The sequence below is a fragment of the Elephantulus edwardii genome, unplaced genomic scaffold (genome assembly GCF_000299155.1).
Source record: "Elephantulus edwardii isolate Elephantulus edwardi_28Jun2011 unplaced genomic scaffold, EleEdw1.0 scaffold00212, whole genome shotgun sequence".
NCBI lineage: Eukaryota > Metazoa > Chordata > Mammalia > Macroscelidea > Macroscelididae > Elephantulus > Elephantulus edwardii.
This window is the reverse complement of record NW_006399962.1, coordinates 4,113,403-4,134,547: the sequence shown is the minus strand read 5'-3', so window position 1 is coordinate 4,134,547 and position 21,145 is coordinate 4,113,403. Positions and strand designations below refer to the sequence as shown.

The 21,145-nt window shown below is 44.7% G+C and overlaps 2 protein-coding genes across 2 annotated transcripts; both read left to right on the top strand.

Annotated features, from left to right (window-relative positions):
* The first annotated feature begins 8,343 nt into the window (after positions 1 to 8,343).
* Positions 8,344 to 15,216, top strand: NABP2 (nucleic acid binding protein 2). The gene is made up of 6 exons (XM_006897632.1): positions 8,344 to 8,470; positions 8,841 to 8,979; positions 9,089 to 9,160; positions 9,453 to 9,534; positions 9,628 to 9,691; positions 15,017 to 15,216. Exons 1-6 carry the CDS (start codon positions 8,392 to 8,394, stop codon positions 15,214 to 15,216), a joined length of 636 nt encoding a protein of 211 aa, XP_006897694.1. The 5' UTR covers positions 8,344 to 8,391.
* Positions 15,217 to 16,992: 1,776 nt separating this feature from the next.
* SLC39A5 (solute carrier family 39 (zinc transporter), member 5) lies at positions 16,993 to 21,123 on the top strand. Its single transcript, XM_006897631.1, has 10 exons — positions 16,993 to 17,276; positions 17,751 to 17,925; positions 18,681 to 18,843; positions 18,983 to 19,152; positions 19,346 to 19,486; positions 19,852 to 19,948; positions 20,034 to 20,207; positions 20,320 to 20,400; positions 20,539 to 20,729; positions 20,980 to 21,123. Exons 1-10 carry the CDS (start codon positions 16,993 to 16,995, stop codon positions 21,121 to 21,123), a joined length of 1,620 nt encoding a protein of 539 aa, XP_006897693.1.
* The last annotated feature ends 22 nt before the right edge of the window (positions 21,124 to 21,145 follow it).

Sequence of the window (21,145 nt, the reverse complement as noted above, 5' to 3'; positions counted from 1 at the left end):
CAGTACATCTTGTTGAGGATCTTCTTTTTCTGACCTTGTCATTATGTCAGTACATCTTGTTGTTGGGGGCCTTCTTTTTCTGACCTTTCAACTTTTCTAGTGTTATGACTTTTTCCAAGGATTGAACCCTACTGACAACATGCCCAAAATATGTGAGGCAAAGTTTCACTAGTTTAGCCTCTAAGGAGCACTCTGGTTGCACTTCATTCAAGATAGATTTGTTTGGTTTTTTGCTGTCCATGAGATACAAGTATGCTTCTTGACAATACAACTCAAACACATCGATTATTCTTCTGTCATTCTTAATCATTGTCCAGGTTTCATATGCATAGGGAGTAATAGAAGAAAGACCATGGCTTGAATAAGGTACACCTTGGTCTTTAATACCATGCTTTTTAGTACTTTAGAGAGATACTTTACAACAGATGTTGCCAAGGCAACACATCTTTTTTTTTTTGCAACACATCTTTTGATTTCTTTTTTAAAATTTTGTTTTATTAATTTTAATGAACATTTACAGACATTTTGGATTTCCATTCATTCATTGCTGCACTCTTTTTCCTGCCCAGCCCTCCCCCCATCCCAGTTCGCTCCTCTCTTTGAAAAGTAAAATAAAAATTCTTTCTTTGGTATACAATCCCCCCGCACCCCTCCAACCCCCCTGAGTACACTCCACTATGCAACCTTAATTCTGGACTCTTGTCTTTTGATTTCTTGACTGGTGGTACTGAGGGTATTGATTGTGGATTCAAGTAAAATGAAATAATTGACAACTTTTCTCCATCTATCTATCATGAAGTTGTTTATTGATCCAGTGGTAGAGAATTTTGTTTTCTTGATTTTGAGATGTAACCTATATTGAACTTTGTAGTCTTTGATCTTCTGCAGCAAATTATTCAAGGCATCTTCACTTTGCAAGAGAGGTTGTGCCATTTCCACAATACAGATTGTTGATGAGTCTTCCTTCAATCTTGAGCTGCTTGAGTGATTTGTACAACATACAAATTTTTTAGGTACAGAGAAAGGATACAATCCCATATGCACATCTTTCCTGATTTTAAACTATGTAATATTCCCTTGCTCTGTTTGAACAGAGTGTCTTGGCCTTGATATAGGTTTCTCATGAGCGCAATTAAGTGTTCTGGGATTCCCATTCTTCTTTATGCTATTTGTAATTGATTATGATCCACATAGTCAAATGTCTTTACATAGTGAGTAAAACACAATTAAGAACATCCTTATTGTACTGTCTGCTTTTAGCCAAGTTCCATCTGACATGAGCAATGATATTTCTTGTGCCACAGTCTTTTCTTCATTTTGCACAGCTTCATATTCCTTGGATCGATCCACAACTAACGCCCATAGTATGAGCAGTCAGGAAATAAGGAGACACATTGCACTGGGGAAATCTGCAGTAAGGGACCTTTTCCGGTTATTGAGAAGTGATGTCAGTTTGAAGTCTAAGATACGTTTGATTCAGGCCATGGTCTTTCCAATTACTAGCTATGCATCCAAGACCTGGACAATGAATAAAGATGACAGAAAAAAGAACTGATGCCTTTGAGCTGTTGTGTTGGAGAAGAGCACTGAACATTCCATGGATGGACAAGAAAGCAAATAGATATGTCTTGGAGAGGGTGCAGCCAGACTGCTCTTTGGAGGCAAGAATGATGAGGCTTCACCTCACGTACTTTGGACATATTGTGAGGAGGTGCTATTCCTTGGAGACAGACATGATATAGGGAAGGGTGGAGGGTCAGAGGAGGAGAGGAAGACCCTCAACCATGTGGAGGGTCAGAGAAGGAAAGGAAGACCTTGAACCAGGTGGATTGAAAAGGTGGCTGCTGCAATGGATTCTTGTGTATCACAGATGGCACAGGACAGAACTGGGTTTAGATCTTTTGCTCACAGGGTAGCTATGAGTCATACTCGACTCGATGGCACATAACAACAACAGTCTCTTCTAAATCCACCTTGAATTTCTGGCAGTTCTCTGTTGGTGGTCTGTTCCAGTTATTTTAAAAATAATCCTCGGCGGGGAGGGGGGAGAGAAAAGTGCAACAATGAAGGAATGGAATTCCAAAATCTCTGAAGATGTTTATTGAAATAAAAAAATTAAAAAAAATCCTCAGCAACATTTCACTTGTTGTTGTTGTTATTATGTGCCGTTGAGTCGCTTGCAACTCATAGCGACCCTATGTACAACAGCTCTAAACTCTGCTCTGTGCTGTGCCAATGTCATTTTCTCCGACACATACTTACATTATTTTAAGTGATATTAATAATTCTTTTGGGTAATTTCCACATTCTGTTGGATCTCTTTTTTTAGAATGGAAACAAAAAATGGATCTCTTTAAAGAAAAAAAAGAATCTCTTTCAGTAACTTCACCAGGGAGCTATCTCCAAATTTCTTGGCATAGATTAGTGAGAACATCCAGGATTCCATGTTTGTTGAAATACTTCAACTGATATTCCTATCAATTCCTGGGGCATTATTTTTTGCCAATGCCTTCAGTACAGCTTGAAAGTCTTCCTTTTTAACTATTAGTTCTTGGTTATCTACTTGATTATATGATACACTAGTGTTTGTTGTTACGTTATGTACCATTGAGTCAGAACCAACTCATAGTTGACTATCCAGCAGAACCACTCTAATGGCTCTATTGAACAGAGTAGAACTATGTGTAGGGTTTTCACAGGCAGTAAATCACACAGGAGTTGATTGCTCGTCTTTCTCCTGCGGTGCAGCTGGTGGATTTGATACCTGAAGCTTTGTGTTAATAGTGCAGTTTCTTACCGAGTAACCACCAGAGCTCCTTACACTAGTGATTAGTATATCACTATGTAACTGGCATATATACAACAGTACTGAGCCTGATCTCGTTTACTGACTGGATCACCTGAGATGTCAAGGGGAATTTGAGGTCTTCTGCTTCCTCTGGAGTCCTGGTAGTGTAATAGTTAAAACACTCTGCTTCTAGCCAAAAGGTCAGTGCTTTGAATCTACCAACCTGCTCCAAAGGAGAGAAATGAGGTGGGTGACTTTCATAAAGATTTACAGCCTTGAAAACCCTCCAGATAGTTCTAATCTGCTCAGTAGGGTCACTAGAGTTAGAAACTCACTCAACAGCAGGGAGTTTGGTTTTGATTTGTTTTACTTTTGTTTTAATATCTGACTTTGAATACGGATCCACCAACCCACTATTGTGGAGAAGATTCCGGAACATAGTGAGTCTCACTTGGGTTCCCCAAGGCTATAATTCTTTAGAGGAGACTGCCCTTTTTCTCCTGTGGAGCACATTTTGGATTTCATTTGCTGACCTTTAGGTTAGCAATGCCGTACATTAAGCAATACTTCATCAGGGCTCCTTGACCGGATAAGGAGAGTAGTAACAAATGCCTTGGAAACTGTTAAAGGGCTAATTCAAATGGTGTTCTTTGTGCCCTAGGTTCCAATTTGTACAAAGGTGTTGTGTCAGCCTGCTACTTTTGGGTGTTATTGTTATGTGCCTTGTGCTATCCCTCTACCCTCTCAAGCATAAAGGCCCTCTCCAAGGACTGATCTCTCCTTGCAACATGCTCAAAGTATGTCAGACAGACCTTCGGAATCCTTGTACCTAAGGAGCAGCTTGATTTCACCCTCTCTAGGATGAACCTGTTTGATCTTTTAGCAGTTCATGGTATATTCAATATTCTTCTTAAGCACCACCTTCGTCACTGTCTAGTTTTCTGATGCATAGAAAATAATTATGAAGACCATGGCCTAGATCAGGCGTACTTACTGTAGTCTCCAGACTGACATTTTTGTTCTTTGGTACTCTGGAACCGTCCCTAACAGCAGATTTTCCCACTGCAATTCGTCTTTTGACTTCCAGACTGCTGGTACCAAGAGTGTTGATTGTGTAGCCAAGTAAACTGAAGCTGTTAACAATCTCAATCTCTTCATCATCTATCATAATGCTGCAAATCAGCCCAGTGGTGAGAATCTTTGTCTTCTTGATGTTGAGCTTCAATCCATATTGAAAGCTGTAACATTTACAGAGATTTTGGGCTTCCACTCATTCATTGTTGCACTATTCTCTCTACCCTCCTCCCAGTTTGTTCTTGTCCAAATGCCACAGTGCTTGTCAAAGCCAGTTCTGATTAATCTTCTTTGTCAGTGTATCCTTTGCCATTCCCTATCACTCCTCCCTGAGAGAGACTTCACCCTGAGTCATAAGGAAAAGGGGACGGCGTATTCTCTTAGCTACTTCCTGCTGAAAAGGGACGCTGTGGGTTTCAGGGTGAAGATATTCTCTCACTACTCTAAAGGGCCCCTTTGGCAGTAGGAAACACATAGACTATTATGGAGATTGATTTTGGAATTCAGATGCACTCTTATTGATTGTGCTTGGCTGTACATGTACATATCCTTCAAGATGTATCATGGGGGTGTTGCAACCTAGAAGACACAAATTTGACTAACAAGTTATAAGTACATGAGTCCAAAAATTATGGAAAAGTAAAAGAAAAGATTCTTTCATTGTTTTACAAACCCTCCCCCAGGTCCCCTCCACCATGCAGCCCTCGCTCTAGTCTCCTGTGATGACAGAAATACCCAGTTACATCTCTCTTTTAGACGGTTCTCTCCCTCCTCTGCTTCAGTGCAGTATACATTATTGAACCCATCTTACTCAGTGTCTCCCTAACCCCAAGGACAGTCCCATTCTACAACAGTGGCATCATGTAATATTTGTCCTTTTGTGACTGGGATATTTCACTCAGCATAATGTTCTCCAGAGTCAACCATTTTGAATAATATTGCTTGAGTTCCTTGTTTTTTAATGCAGCATAGTATTCCGTTGTGCGAATATACCACAGCTTCTCTAGCCATTCGTTTGTTGATGGGCACTTAGGTTGTTTCCAACTCCTTGCTATTGTGAACAAAGCTGCAATGAACATGGGTGTGCATATATCTGCTTGGATGTCAGCTATGGTCTCTTCAGGGTATATTCCCAGTAGTGGAATTGCTGGGTCAAATGGTATCTCTATTTGCAACTTTTTGAGAAAGTGAAAGCTGTAATTCTTGACCGTCTGCAGCAAATGCCTCAGGTCTTCCTCAGTTGTTCGCATAGCAGTTTGTTAAACATGAAGATCCCAAATCAGGAATAAAGATGAGGATTAGAGGAGTAGAGAAGAGGAGGAACCTGGTATTTGTGTGTTTCTTGGGTACTAGCCGAGTGCTCTGGTGGTGTAGTCCATATATTTGACTTGAACTGCATGCCTTTAGTGGTTCAAATCCACCAGGCTTCAGGGGTAAAGATGGGTAGACTCCTCCCACCACAGTTTATAGCCTCAGAAACACAATGGCGTTATCATCTGCCATAGAGTTGACTACAACTCACAGTGACCCTATGAACAATGGACCTGAGCTTTGCCCTATCCAGTGCCATCTTCACCATTTCTGATATACTTGAGCATGTTGTTACAGTCACTATGCCAATTCATCTTATTGAGAGTATTCCTCACTTATGCTGACCTTTCTAACTATAATATCCTTTCCTAAAGACTAGCACCTTCTAACCACATACCCAAAGTGTGTGAGGTGAAGCTGTACCATCCTTGCTTCCAAAGAGTACCTTGGTTGCACTTTCTTCAAGAAATATTTGTTTGTTCTTTTGGCAGTCCATGGAATATTCAGTACTCTTCTCCCACACAACTCACAGGCATTGATTCTTCTTTGGTTATCCTTATTCTTTGTCCAACTTTCATATGCATAGGAATTGAAAAGGCCATGGCTTGGATCAGTCTTTCGATTGACATAATTACTAGTCAATACTTTTGGAGATACCCTTGAGAGCAGATTTTCTCAATACAACAAGTCTCTAATCACTTGATTATTATCCAGTACCAAGGGGGTTGAATGTGGATCCAAGTAAGACAAAATTGTTGACAATATTTCAACCTTTTCTTCATTTTCCTTGATGTCACCAATTAGGCCAGTGAGGTAACTTGACAGAAGGGTCATTATGAGTTAAAACTGACTCCATAGTGAATATGAGTTTAAAGACTGGGTACTAGAAATACCAAGTCATTAGTAAAGAATTACAGGGTCAGAAACACTGTGAAGGGTCACTATGGGTCACAATCGATGGCAGTGGAATTTTTTTTTTGCTTTTTTAACTGAGTGGTTGTTGTTCTTATTGTTGAAAACCTTCAAGTCAGAACTGACCCATAGATGACCTGACAGTGGGTTTTCCGAGGCAGTAATAGCTCGGGAGGAGACTGCCCATTCTCCAGTAGAGCATGGTGGATTCAAAGCATGTGCATTCAGGGATGCAGAGCGGGTTTTCACTACCAGGCCAACAGAGCTCTCTACTGAGGCATAGGCATATATTTTCACTGTTTTCAAAATTATATTGGGGACAATTTTTACTAAGAAGTTAAGGAAGCTCTGGTTGCCTAGTGGCAAGAAGCTGCACTGCAATACCAGAGGTGTGCGGTTCTAATCCACCAGATGCTCTGCTGGAAAAGGAGGGGCAGTCTCCTCCTGTACCAGTCAGATCTGATTTGACGGTACACACACACAAAATGATAAAATACGAAAAAGAAAAATTCTCTTTTTTCACATATTTTTTAAATTTTTATTTATTTATTTTATGTGTGTACCGTCAAATTGGATCTGACTGGTACAGGAGGCGATTGTTCCTCCTTCTTCAGCAGAGCATCTGGTGGATTTGAACTGCGCACCTCTGGGGTTGCAGTGCAGTTTCTTGCCACTAGGCCACCAGAGCTCGCTGAAAAAGAAAAATTCTTTTTTTTTAAAATTTTATTATTTTTTTGTGTGTGTACCGTCAAATCAGATCTGACTGGTACAGGAGGAGATTGTTCCTCCCTCTCCAGCAGAGCATCTGGTGGATTCGAACCATGCACCTATTGGATTGCAGTGCAGCTTCTTGCCACTAGGCCACCAGAGCTCGCTGAAAAAGAAAAATTCTTAAAAAAAAAGTGAAGAATTAAAATGGGATTAAAACTTTTCTCCTGCAACTCCAAAGTTCTTTGACCTTTTTCCCTTGGAGAAGAAATAAAGAGAAATAAATTACAGACTATGTGACCTTAGGTGGTTCCTCCCAGTGAATTTTTAAAATAAGGGTGAGGGAAAACTGAGTTGTCCATGGTGGTCTGTCTTTCCCCCTTGTGGAACCAATCTCCTCCTAAACCCCAGACCTAAGCCCCAATTCGTTGCTAGCCAGTGAATGAGATCAAAACGACCTCCAAAAAACAAAACAAAACAAACCCAACCCAATCTACCATTCTGTTGATCAGGATTCTAAGCAACTTGTAGAACTGCTTTTAGATTTTCAAGGCTATAATCTTTATAATCCATAATAACTTGCCTTGGGAAACCCTATGAACTTGGAGAGAGGATGAAAGGCACACAAGCGTCAAGGACTCTCCTTCATAGGGTCGCTATGAGTCGCCTGCGACTGGACGGCACTTAACAACAACAACATAATCTTTATGGACGCTTACTGCCACATCTTTCTTCCTCGGAATCGTAATGTGTTAGAATCACTGATGTATAGGTTAGCAACACAATGCTGTCCACCTTCTATCCTACCAAAGTTACTGAAATTTAGTCCATTCTTATTTAGTGACCCTCCACCGATTTCCGAGGCTGCAAATTTTTATGTAGAGAGAATGCCCATCTTTCTTCCATGGATTCGAACGGCTGATATTTTACTTAGCAGTCCCAGCACTAGTGCTAACTACCTCCTCGGCTCCTTTAATACTTGAAACCCGCCCCTTCGCGATGCGTGAGTCCCCCTTTCGATTGGCTAGCGGTGGTACGCAGAGTGTTCACTGGAGGTGTTGATTGGTCATAGAAGGCCAGCCGAGGGATACTTCCGGGAATGATTCTACTCCCGCGTTCCATCGGGCAGCATCCGGCAGCAGCTAGGTCTGTGGCTCCCCCTGCGGGCTGCTCAGTGGTGTGCACCTACGGACCCGCTGGTCGGGCGGGGGTGGGGGCTCGTAGTTGGGGGAAGGGATGGACCGAGTCCTGAGTTGTCCGGAAGAGGGTTGGGGAATGTTTGGCGGGTAAGACTCTAATCTCTGGCTCTGCAGTCCCTATCCCACACTCTGTTGGCTGCGTCCACTTTGGGTTTAAGACTGAAAGAGCATCCCGGGAAGGGGCCTTCCAGCCCCAAAGCAGCCTGTCCAGAGACCCAGTTTCAGCTCTTGAAGTTGGAGGATCTCGGAGAAGTTCGTTTCCAACCTTTAAGTTGGAGGTTGCTTGGCCCCAACCCAGCGTGCTAGGTCTTAGGAAATGTTGCATGAGAGCGAAGACGCTAGACATTGAGCCTCCATTCGCCTTTCCCCCTTTCAGTGGGGTGCCGAGGTTCTGGCAGCATGACGACGGAGACGTTTGTGAAGGATATCAAGCCAGGGCTCAAGAATCTGAACCTCATCTTTATTGTGCTGGAAACAGGTAACTGTGCTGGGGGCCCGAGAGCCCACGGTGAAGATTTCAGGGGTGCCTGGCTTAATAGGAAGGACACCGTTTCCGACATTAGCTTGCACCCGCCATGCAGGGCCGGCTGAGAAGACATACATGGCTCACGCCTGATCTCTAAATTGTGGTTGGGTTACAAGGTAGATAGAACTCTTGCGGGTCGTGCCACTCGGGTCTCAGTTCACTCAGGGCCCTCTCCATGGTGCTGGTTCCACCACCACCCACCTCATCCAAGGGATTTGGATTTTTTGCGCTGCACACATTTTCCTTCTCGGCAATATCCACATCTCACCCCTCTAATCACCACCATTCACTGGAGCGTTCTTCATTTATCTCTGCTCTCTAGGCCGAGTGACCAAGACAAAGGATGGGCATGAGGTTCGGACTTGCAAAGTGGCAGACAAAACTGGCAGCATAAATATCTCAGTCTGGGACGATGTGGGTAACCTGATCCAGCCTGGGGACATTATCCGGCTCACGAAAGGGTAAGGCAGCTTGGAATATCTGGCTATTGAAGGGTAGTAGGAGTCAAGACAGATGGGATTTGCACTCCTTGTAACTTGTGAAGGCTCTAAATTTGTTTTACCCCTATAGGTATGCTTCAGTGTTCAAAGGTTGTCTGACATTATACACTGGTCGAGGGGGTGATCTGCAGAAAATTGGAGAGTAAGTTCTATTCTTTTAATTGGAATGAAGCACCAGGCCACGTGGGTGCAGAGGAAATTAAGATTTGCATGGATCATAAAAGCAGATAACTCATTCTCATCTCTCTGCTCCTGAGATGTGCCCACTCTCTTTCTGAGAGTGTTTCTCTTACATAATAAGCTTCTCTGTAAACTTCTCTGTGTCTTAATAAACTTTAATGTCTTTAGCTATTTTTAAAAAAGTATATAGCTCCTCCTGTATCACTAGTCCCAAAGGATGAACCCAAGATGTTGACCGTTTTCTCCTCTTGCAGATTCTGTATGGTTTATTCTGAAGTTCCTAATTTCAGTGAGCCGAACCCAGAGTACAATGCCCAGCAGGCACCCAACAAGGCGGTGAGTCCCATGGCCATGATGATGAGGAAGGAGGGCAGGTCAGACCAAGGAATGGTCGTGAACAGGGACTGAGTGTATAACTTGTGCCCGCAGGTGCAGAATGACAGCAGCTCTTCTGCCCCACAACCTCCTGCCGGACCCCCTGCTGCTTCTCCAGGTAAACCTGTTCCCTTCCTTGCATTTTTAAAAACACCCAGGTTTATGCAACAATGAATGAATGGAAATTCAAAATCTCTGTAAACGTTCATTTAAAAAAAATACCCAAAACCCAAACTATTAGAAAGAAATAAAAAAAAAAAAACACCCCAAATTTCCAGGTTAGTAGAGCTCCCAGATTAAGACTTCCTCCTCCTTTTTCCTCAGCCTGTTGTGTTGGTGCTACTAGTTGCTGCTGAGTTAATTCTGACTTACGGCAATTCTGGGTGTCTATCAGAGTAGAATTGCTTCTTAAGGTTTTAAAGGCTGTGACTTTTTAGAAGTAGTTTACCAGCTTGTCTTCTGAGGTACCTCTGGGTGAGTTTTGGCTGGTAGTTGATCATTTAACCATGTGTTCCTCCAAGGACTACTTTCCTCAGTCTGGACAGATGTCCCTCCACCCCAGTCCCTTTTCTAAAACTCCATTTCAGCACATCCTCCTCCACCAAATTCATTTCCACATGGCCTCAGTTTAAAACCCCTGTAAGTCTCTATTGTAAGGAAATTTGAGGATTGGTTTTTACCATTGATAAGGCTCAGGTACCCGTTTACCAATATTGATCAAAGGCAGAAAGGAGCATAACTTCACAAACATTGCAGTCCTTAATTCTAGCTCTTTGCTTATTCTTCCCTGGCAAAACTTTGCTGTTTTTCTACCTAGCATGTTAGGATCCACCACAGGATTTCAATACGTTACTTATATAACCCAACATGAAGTCTATACTGCACAGTTTGAGAGCATGAAATAAATTCTCTTTTGGGATCATCCCTCAGCGCCTAGACATTGGCTCTTGGATCATTATTCATCCCCCTAATGTATTTCAAACCCCACGTTTTTGGTCTCTTAAGGAATGGAAACCTTATTGCAAATCACCAACTTTGATAAAAAACTATTCACCGCCTGCCACCTCCTTCATCACTAGTGCAATTAGTCTTCCCTGGAACCTGACTTTTGGTTCTGATGCATGTTCCAGATGACACTACTCACTTGATGTTTTTTGTTTGTTTGTTTTATTCCTTGGCTAAAACAGCAGAAGAGATGATTTCTTGTACCCTTCACACTTAACCACAACTAATCACAGGGAGTTATTAGTCCAGAATATCATAGGTTCCAGGGCAGCGTGTCTAAAAGGGCTGGTTTCAAAGGAGCAAGGTGGGCCTCTCAGAGGTGTTCATGGGGATGAAGTGCTAGTTCCCTATGCATTTGCTTTTCCTTCCACTTGGCTCTCATGGTTCCGAAGTCTCAAACAAGATGCCACTAAAGTTGAGAGTCACTTGATGCTTGATTTTCCTTGCCTCTGGTCAGGCTCTTGAGTGAAAGTCTACAAATCATTGGTTTACCATTAATCATTCATACATTTTGTTTTAGTCCTATACATTTTATATCATTAATTACAATTGATAAATATAATTAATTCATTACAATGTTTGATCACCCTCTTATTATTTATTGCTTTTCTCTTCACCTAACTTATCTATTATTTTTTGCCCCGCTCTTCCTATCTCTGGTAACCATCCAAGGATTATTCTCAGTGTAAACCTTTCAGTAGCTTTTCATAATAATGGTCTTATACCACAACTGTCCTTTTGTGACTGATTTATCTCAGCCTAGTGTTGCATAATACTCCACTGTGTGACTCTACCAGTTTTTTTAAATTTTATTCTATTAATTTTAATGAACAGAGATTTCCATTTATTCATTGTTGCATTTTTCTCCCTACCCACCCCTCCCCTTGTGAATATACCAGTTTCTTTAGCCATCCATTGATGGATACTTGAGATGTTTCCATCTCTTTGCTATTGTAATTATTGTTGCAGTGAACATGAGTGTCCATATATGTGTTTTGTTGCAGTTCCTATTTCTTTAAGATGACATACCTAGTAGTGGGATTGCTAGATTAAATGGTATTTCTTTTTTTTTTAATTTTTAAATTTTTTTTTATTTTGTGTGTGTGTACCGTCAAATCAGATCTGACTGGTACAGGAGGAGATTGCCCCTCCTTCCCCGGCAGAGCATCTGGTGGATTCGAACCGTGCACCTCTGGGATTGTAGTTGCAGCTTCTTGCCACTAGGCCACCAGAGCTCCCCGTTTTTGTTTTTGTTTTTTTAATTAATTTTAATGAAAGTTTATAGAGACTTAGGGTTTCCAGTCATTCATTGTTGCACGTTTCTCCCGGTATTTCTATTCTTAAATTTTTTAAAAAATTTTTTAAATTTCATTTTGGTTTGCTTATAAAATTCATATACATAGTGTTTGACACTATTCTTCATGCACGTTGTGTTTCATACAGTTTTCCCCATGCATTATGTTTAATATATTCTTAACTTTCTAAGGAGGCACCAAACAATTCCCCATGGTGGTTGTATAATTTTACATTCCCACCAGCAGTGTGTTTGAATTTCAGGCTCTCCACAACAGTGCCAGCATTTCTTGTTTGCTCTCTTACTAAGTTTTACTATTATTGCCAGGGAAGTATTTCTGTGATATGTTTTCAGCTTGCCGTGATTCAATAATTTATAAAAGTCTCCTTAATAAACTACATTTAAGCCTTTTGGTCCCTAATAATCATTTGTACCATGTTTATTCATGTTGTCATCTGCTAATAGATAACAATCTTCCCTTCCCAAAAAAGGGCTTAAAAATTTAATAATGACTTCAACACATTCATCTTTTTCTGTGAATTTGGAAAATGGCCTTTTCCAGTTTTGGCAGTTCTATGGGGCAGCAGGAGTCAGTAAGGCTATGGTTTGAGAACCATTAACCCCATCAGCCAAGACTTTTACCAAATTTAGGGCTTATAATATGGGAAAAGAATGAGTAACCTCCTCCCATGTGATTTACTGCCTCTGAAAACCCTCTGGAGGGTCAGCTGTAGGTTGGTTCCAAGCTGATGGCATACAACACTCTATAGATAACAAAGCAGGCCTCTGTCTTCATTTTACATTTATAGAGCATCCTGTCATGTGCTAAGAAATAAACATAACATCGGCCTTTAAGAGTTTGTAGTTTATGAAGGATATAGATACACAGAATGTGATTTTAATAAACGGTGTTGAGTGCATGATAGTAATATTCAGAGAATGAGGGGCATCTTATGCACTTAGCTCCAATCAAATATTTAAAATAAGGGAGCTCTGATGGCCTGGTGGCAAGAAGCTACACTGCAATCTCAAAGGCACGCAGTTTGAGGCCACCAGCCACTCCATGGAAGGAGAAACAATCTCCCGTGTGATTACTGCCTCTGAAAAACCGGCAGAAGGGTCAACTATGGGTCAGTTCCAAATCTGGTACACAACAACAAATATTTAAAATACACACAGAGTGTTTCTCATTATTACCTTTAGGAGTAAGATTGTTGTTGTTGTTGCTGTTGCTATTGCTATGTGCCAACGAGTCACCTATGACCCATTGTGACCCTATGTACAGTAGCTTTGAAGCCTGCCCTGTCCTGAGCCAGTCTCACTAATTCTGACACACCAAACCCCCACTGCCCCAGTTACTGTATCAATCCATCTCATCCAGGGTCTTCCTCTTCTGCACTGTCCCTCCACCCTTGCAAGCATGATGTCCTTCTCCAAGGACTGGTCTCTCCTGGCCATGTGCCCAAAGTATGTGAGACAGAGCTTCAAAATCCTTGCCTCCAAGGAGAAACTTGGTTCCACCCTCTCCAACACAGACCTATTTATTTTCTTGGCAGTCTATGGTATGTTCAAGACTCTTCTCCAGAACCACAATTCAAAGGCATAGATTCTTCTTCTGTCATCTTTAGTCATTGTCCAGCTCTCTAATGCATAGCAAGTAATTGACCATGGCCTGGATTAGGTGTAGCTTAGTCTCTAGACGGACATCGCTTTTCAGTACCATAGATTATGTGTACTAATTTCTTTGCTTATGTAGATCTGTGTTTTTTAAATAACTAGGTATTTTTGTGACGTATAGACACACACACACACACACACACACACAGGTGTTTACCATCGAGTTGGAACCAACCAATAGCTGACCTTCCAGTAGGTTTTCAGAGACAATAAACTGCACAGGAGTTGACTGTGCATCTTTCTCCTGCAGAACAGCTGGTGGATTCGAACTATGTATCTTTGTGTTGACAGCACAATTCCTTACCACTAAGCCATCAGAGCTCCCAATTATAGAGGAAGATTTGTCTATATATATTGTGTGTGCATGTGTGTATGCTTTATATTTTCTTTTATTTATTTATTTTTTACATTTTTTTTAATTAAATGAAAGTTTACAGAGACTTACTTAGGGTTTCCAGTCATTCATTTTTGCACTTTTCTCCCTGCCCACTCCCTCCTCCCAATTAACTTTTCTCCTTGAAAAGAAAAACAAAAACCCTTTCATCGTTATGAATCCCTCGCCCCCCAAGTCCACTCCACTATACAGCCTTCAGTCTGGAATTCTGTAATGATAAGAATACATCATCTACCCCTTTTAATCATATATCCCTTCTAAACAGTTCTCTGTCTCCTCTGTTTCAATGCAATATACATCATTCCTTCCCGCCTTCTCTGTCTTCCCTCAACCCCAATGCCAGTCCCATTTTATACCAGTGGCCTTATGCAATATTTGTCGTTTTGTGATTGAGATATTTCACTCAGCATAATGTCCTCCAGGGTCATCCATTTTGCATATTTCATGAATTCCTTGTTTTTCAGTGCTGCATAGTATACCATTGTGTGAATATACCACAGCTTCTCTATATCCATTCGTTTGTTGATGGGCACTTGGGTTGTTTCCATCTCTTTCTTTGCTATTGCGAACAAAGCCGCAATAAACATGGGTGTGCATTATATTTTCTTTATTTTTTAAAGATCCTCTTTACATTTTTGCACAGAAACTTGAAATCCTTCCCATACTTCCCAAGATTTAATAATAATTTGGGGAAAGAGACATTTTTCATAGGCCCTTGAGGCTAGATGTAAACAGCTGGTTCTAGATTTGACTCTCATTGATAAGAGAAAAAAAGTCATACCAGAGTTCATAGGGCAACTTCTAAAATGACTACTGAATCGTCTTGGGGTTCCAGTCATACTTAAAATCCAGTCTTTTTTTTAAAAAAAACTTTATATTGTGATTTGGATGACAGTTTCTACATTCATTTGCACTTGGTTCAGGTGGTGTTAATGGGCATTTGTACTTGATGATGGGGTGCCCTAAACTCACACTTGGTGATCTCTGGGGCTTAGAGGGAGGATTTAAGGATGGACCTTTCTCCTCTCAGAGCCTTCTAATTCCTGTGTTTCTTCCCCTTCTTCCAAAACTAGCTTCTGAGAACCAGAATGGGAACGGACTGAGTGCCCTGCCAGGTCCTGGTGGTGGCGCACACCCCTCTCATGCTCCTTCCCACCCACCTAGCACCCGGATCACCCGCAGTCAGCCCAACCATACAACTCCTGGCCCTCCTGGTCCTGCAAGCAATCCTGTCAGTAATGGCAAAGAAACCCGAAGGAGCAGCAAAAGATAGCAAAACACCCTATGTCCCTTCCTGCCAACAACCACAACCCAGGTCTCTGTTGGAGAACAAGACAGCTTTCTACTGGGCTGCTTGCTGGAGGGGAGGGGTAGCCACATTTAACCCACTAAACTTCACTGGTGGGGCAGCAAGCAGTGGCCTTATCCACCCAGAGCCCATACTCCCACCTTGTCCTGCTGAGGCTGCCTGTCCCTGGGATTCAAGACACGCTACCTGCCCTCTTTCCTCTTTAGACGTGACAGTTACCATCTGTTTCTTGTGTGTGATGTGGGAGCCTAGCTGAATTCTCCTTTCCTAATAAATGTTATCATTCTGTGCTGGACTCCTGTGCTTATTTTTTTTCCCCCTGTGCTTTTTCTGTGGGAAAGGGAAGAGGTTAGCACCTGGGCATTTGGAAAGGTGGGGTGTTCCTGGGAAGTGGAGGGGAGATAAGGAGGTCTAGCAAAGCAGGCCTGCCCCTTTAAGGTGGTGTCCCTCCCCTCCCCTCTCCCTGCAGGTGACCCTTGCCCGCCTGTCTACCTACACCCCCTCATGCTGAAACCTAGAAGGCTGTGTCCCCTTCCTCTGAGTGTCCTTCCCTGTCTCCTGCTGCCAGGTAATAACAACCTCCACTTGCCTAGGCCAATTGTTCCAATTAGTTTCTACTCCCTTGATCTTAAACCAGTCAGGCATTTGAGGGGTGCCCTAGCATGTCTTTCCTCTCCCCATATGGGTTTCCCCTTTCCTTGTCTTTGACTCTCAGAGCTCTGGGTTTCTTCTTCTTCTTCTTCTTTTTAAATTTTTCTGGGTTTCTTCTTGGGCTGAGAACTTGTTAAGAACTTTTCCAGACACATCTGAGATGGTCATTGATTTTCCTCTTCATCCTTTTCCCCAGGTTAGGGACACCTGGGTTCAACTTTCTCAGGAAATGTGGGGGTGGGATTGGAAGTAAAACCCAGTCCTAGATGTAAGGTAGGTGGGATTGGAGCATGTGCAAGGAAAGGCTGAAATGGTACCAGCTGGCACAGAAATGGGATAAAATATTAGAGGGAAAAATTGATCTCTACTACTTAGCCATGTGGCTTTCCCAGGGGCAGAAGGTGGCCCCTCCCTAGTCAGGGGCCCAGCTGAGACTGACCTTTGACTCCCACCCCAGATACCAGTGAACCATTAACTACTCTGGATGTGAGCCATCCCGCTCTGGCCCTACCCTTGGTCCCGCCTCAAAGCAGGTGGGCTAGGAGGGGGGACTTGCTGTCCATCTCGGCCTTCTACCTGACGTGGCTTCCATTCTACCTGGGCACTTGGTGGTTAAGCGTGGGTTCCTCACCCCCAACCCACCCAGGAATCTTCACCTCTACAGCAAGGCCTGACAGCAACTTCAGGTGACTGAAGGCTCTCACGCTGCCAGTAGGGGTGAGCCATGGAGACAGAGGGGACAGAGAGATGGGTCAACGTGGTGCAGGGGTGAGATGTGGGAATACTGGAGGCCCACTCAGGCCCTGATCAGATATGAGAGAGCTTTATGGCAGGTTGGGGCTCCAAGAACTAGCAAATAAGGGGTTCTACTAAAAGGAGGGACTGGGAGAGAAGAACTAGGATGGGGGCTGCAACTAGATTCAAGGTGAGAGCAAATATTCAGGGTGAGGGTTCTCCCCTACCTGACCTGGAGACCACGGCTTTGACTCACTGCCCTCAATCCCCTTGTTCTTCCAGGGCACAGTCCTCAGGATGGTCCAGGGGGAATAGAAGCTGGAAGCATAGCCTCTGACCCTTGTTCCCCCCAAAATGGGATCCCCAATGAGTCACCTGCTGACTGGCCTATATGTGCTGGTGGTCTTAGGGAGGGGAGGGGGCTCAGCTCCCAACCTGGACCCTGCTGAGCAGGAGCAGAACCACTACCTGGCCCAGCTGTTTGGTCTGTATGGGGAGAATGGGACTCTGACTGCAGGGGGCCTAGCTCGGCTCCTCCACAGCCTGGGGCTTGGTCGGGTCCAGGGACTTCACTTGGGACACCATGGGCCTTCAGCCAGCCGGGCTGTCCCCCCATCTGGAGACAATGCCACATACAGGTACTAACGCCCTCTCGTACTCCAAAATACCACATACTCTAGCTCCTCTGGGTGCTTACATTAGTGTCCATTTGCCCACTTTGGCTTCTGAATATGTGACTCTTGAAATTACAGATTCTTCAAGAATCTACCTATTCATATTCCTTCAAGTCCCCTTTGCCTCCCAATCACCTTCTAATTCTCTGCTATATATCCCTACACCCTTAAGAGTCTTAGCCCTCAGTGTCAATGTTCAAGGTCTCCAAGATAACTTGGCTCCCAATTTTGCAGCATTTTTGGCTGTCCTCCTAGTTTCTCACTCCTATAACCTCTGCTTATTAGTCTCCTTATAAACTGACAATTTCCAGATCTTCTCAAGAGTGATGCTTCATGGTTTCTGGGCCCCAGAAACCCCAGGTCCGTCCTCTTTTCCCTGAACTGTTTCTCAAAGGTGATGAAGAGTGAATATTTTACTTGGTATCCTATCCATTCCAGGTTGCAGGACTCCAAGCTGAGTGTGGATGTCTGGGCAGGACTGCCTCTGGGTCCATCAGGATGGAATGACCTGGAGGAACCAAATGACGCCCATGGGCCAGGCCCCTCAGGCTTAGACCTCTTTCACAGGCTTCTGTTGCTGGACCATTCGCTGGCTGATCATCTGAATGAGGATGTGAGTTTGATGATCTCTAGAGACTGGGAAAGAGTTATGAGGATTAAATGGCCTGAAGTGTTTAGTCAGTAATATTACTAAAATAAAACAAACAAAACCCACTATGCAATCTTTGGGCACAGTATTCCAAGACTTAAGTATTTTTTCATTGAGCTCGGAGCAGGTGAGTCCACACCCAGAGCTCTGAGCCCCAGTTCCAAGGCCATGATTGGCAATGGAGAGAATCTGGAGAAGCAGCCCTAGATCTGGGGATGGTTACATGGAAAAGAGACTTGTAGGAAGATGGTTGTCTTCATGTAGAAAGGCAGTGATCTTGTTCCAAAGCTGCCCGCATTGCCCACAGCAAAGCCAGTGAGCTTCCCATTAAAGGGAACATCCAGCCAGAGCTGGTTAACTGTGTGGCTGGATTGCTGAGGGAGGGGAAGTGACTTTTCAGATTCTTTTGTCTCCTAAGATGCTGGAATGGAGGGCTTTTGGAGTCCAAACAGCTCCATCACTAAACTCACAAAACCGAAGCTTGGGAAGGAGGGAGATGACAGCAGTGTTCATCAGTGTCCACTGTGCATGTGGATTGGATACTCACTAATGTAAAACATGCAGATTGTACCCTAGGCCCTGAGGGACCTGCTTGTGTGATTAAAGGACACTCTGGGTGAGACGTGTGAAGTCTCTATGTATGAAAGCACAACTGGAAAGACTGGAGTCACATTTCCCGGTGATCATCTTATACCTGACCCCCAACTCAACTTCCCTAGTGTTTGAATGGCTCCCAGCTGCTGGTTAATTTTGGCCTGAGTCCTGCTGCTCCTCTGACCCCACGCCAGTTTGCTCTGCTATGTCCTGCCCTGTTGTATCAGATTGACAGCAGAGTCTGCATCCAGGCCCCAGCTCCAGCACCCTCAGGAGATCTACTATCTGGTCAGTGGGGTAAAGTGGGTATCAAGCTGGGTGTGAAGTTCCGTGGGGTCCTGCTTCCCCTTGCAGTGTGTCTCTGCCCTGCCTCCCCTCTGGGTCCCTCCCACCCAGCCCTGAGTGACTCCAGCTCCCATTCTCCCAGCCCTGCTCCATAGTGCCCTGGCAGTGCTGCTGCTCAGCCTCCCAGCTCCTTTCTCCCTGCTGCTGCTGAGGCTCCTGGGACCTCGTCTCTTGCGACCCCTGCTGGGCTTCCTGGGGGCCCTGGCCGTGGGCACTCTTTGCGGGGATGCACTGCTACACTTGTTGCCACACGTATGTGAAGTCCCTGTCACCCTGCCCTCAGAGACAGTCCACCTTCATGTATCCAAGATGTTCCCAGTCACGAGACGTCCATCCCTCCTTCCTGCTTGTTTCTCCACGCCATCTTTGCCTTGTAGAGTCCAGTTGTTAACTCCCGGGGAAGGGTAGGGGCTCCTGGGGTCTGTCCTGACTGCCTTTCTGTCAGGCACAAGGAGGGCAACATATGGGGCCTAGTGGACAACCAGAGGAAGACCTGGGTCCAAGGCTGTCAGTGCTTGGAGGCCTCTTCCTGCTCTTCATGCTGGAGAACATGCTAGGGCTTTTGCGACACCGAGGACTGAAGCCAGTAAGTGACACCCTTTCTGCCTCCTGCTGAGCCCAGAGTCACAGCCAAGAGCTGCCCAAACACACAAGGAGGTGAAAAGCAGTGTGATCCTGGTTCTTTGTTATTTGCTTGATTGTGGAGGCTTTGCCAGCTAAAAGGGAATGGGCGTAGACATTAAGGCATTGGGCCAAATGGCTCCCTCTTCCAAGTTCAAATCAACAAGAAAAAGAGGGAGGGGTCAGCCTAGGAAGAAGGCAGAGAGGCCAAAGAACATCCCCAGGTGCAGAGGTGGAACCAGATGCTCATTTTCCCAACTGGTGCCTGGCCACCCCTTAGTCCCCGGCTCTGCTGCCTCCTCCACCAGGAGGGATGCCCTCCTATTTCAGAGATGCTGCAGATGGAAAAGACGAGATCCTGAGAGACCAAATCTGGATTCAGAGGATGGCAATGGGATGGTCCTTCAGCCTCTGCAGGCAGCTCCAGGTGACTAGAGAAAATGTGGAATAGGGTCCCAGCTAATAATCTTCCCTTATAGCAACCAACATTTTCCTTGTCCATCTTCCTGCAGAGCCAGGGGCTCAAGGCCAGAGGGAGCAGGGCAACCAGCCGTCACTAACTCCAGCCCCTTCTGGGCACCTAGGCCACAGCCACAGGCCCCAAGGTGGCGGTGGTGGCACCAACATCACATGGATGGTCCTCCTGGGAGATGGTCTGCACAACCTCACTGATGGGTTGGCCATAGGTGTGAGGGGACAGAATGGAGACCAGCATGCCAGAGGGGAGGCCAGGGCTCCGGTTACTACCTCAGTAACTTATCCTCTTGTGCTGACCACCTCTAATCCTAACCACGGCAGGTGCTGCCTTCTCAGCTGGGTTTTCCAGTGGCCTCAGTACTACCATAGCAGTCTTCTGCCATGAGCTGCCCCATGAATTGGGTAGGACTGGCAGGAACGAGGCGGGTGGAATCTAGAAAGAAGGGATCTCCAAGGGGTGGTACCTGAAGGCTCGCCAGTGACACAGGAGAAGAGCAGCCCTGGCTTACTCTTTTCTACTATATGCTGTCTTCTCAACAGGGGACTTTGCAATGTTGCTCCAGGCAGGACTGCCCTTTCGTCGGCTGCTACTTCTGAGCTTGGTGTCTGGAGTCCTGGGACTTGGGGGTGCTGCCTTAGGGGTGGGGCTCAGCTTGAGCCCTGTCCCTCTCACGCCTTGGGTATTTGGAGTCACAGCTGGGGTCTTCCTCTATGTGGCCCTTGTGGACATGGTGAGAGGTGTGGGGTAGAGCACAGAAACCTAGGGAAATGGGGAGGTGGGTGCGGAGAGAGGAGGATCAGTCCTCTACCGCCATCTACCTAGCACCAGAATGAGAAGTGGGGTGAGGGGACCTCAAGAATGCAAGAGTCTGAGAATCAAAGCTCTGGAAGAGTTTGGGTGGGGGTTGCTGGTACTTTGAAACCCTCCCATTACAAACCCAGAGGCAAGACCACGATCCTGACATTCTGCTTTCCCTTCAGCTACCGGCCCTGCTTCGTCCTCCTGATCCCCTCCCTATGCTGGATGTGCTTCTCCAGGGCCTGGGGCTGCTGCTGGGGGGCAGCCTCATGCTCACCATAGCACTGCTGGAGGAGCAGCTGTTGCCGCTGGTCTCTGAGGGCTGATGGGGGACAGTGGAAAAGGGTC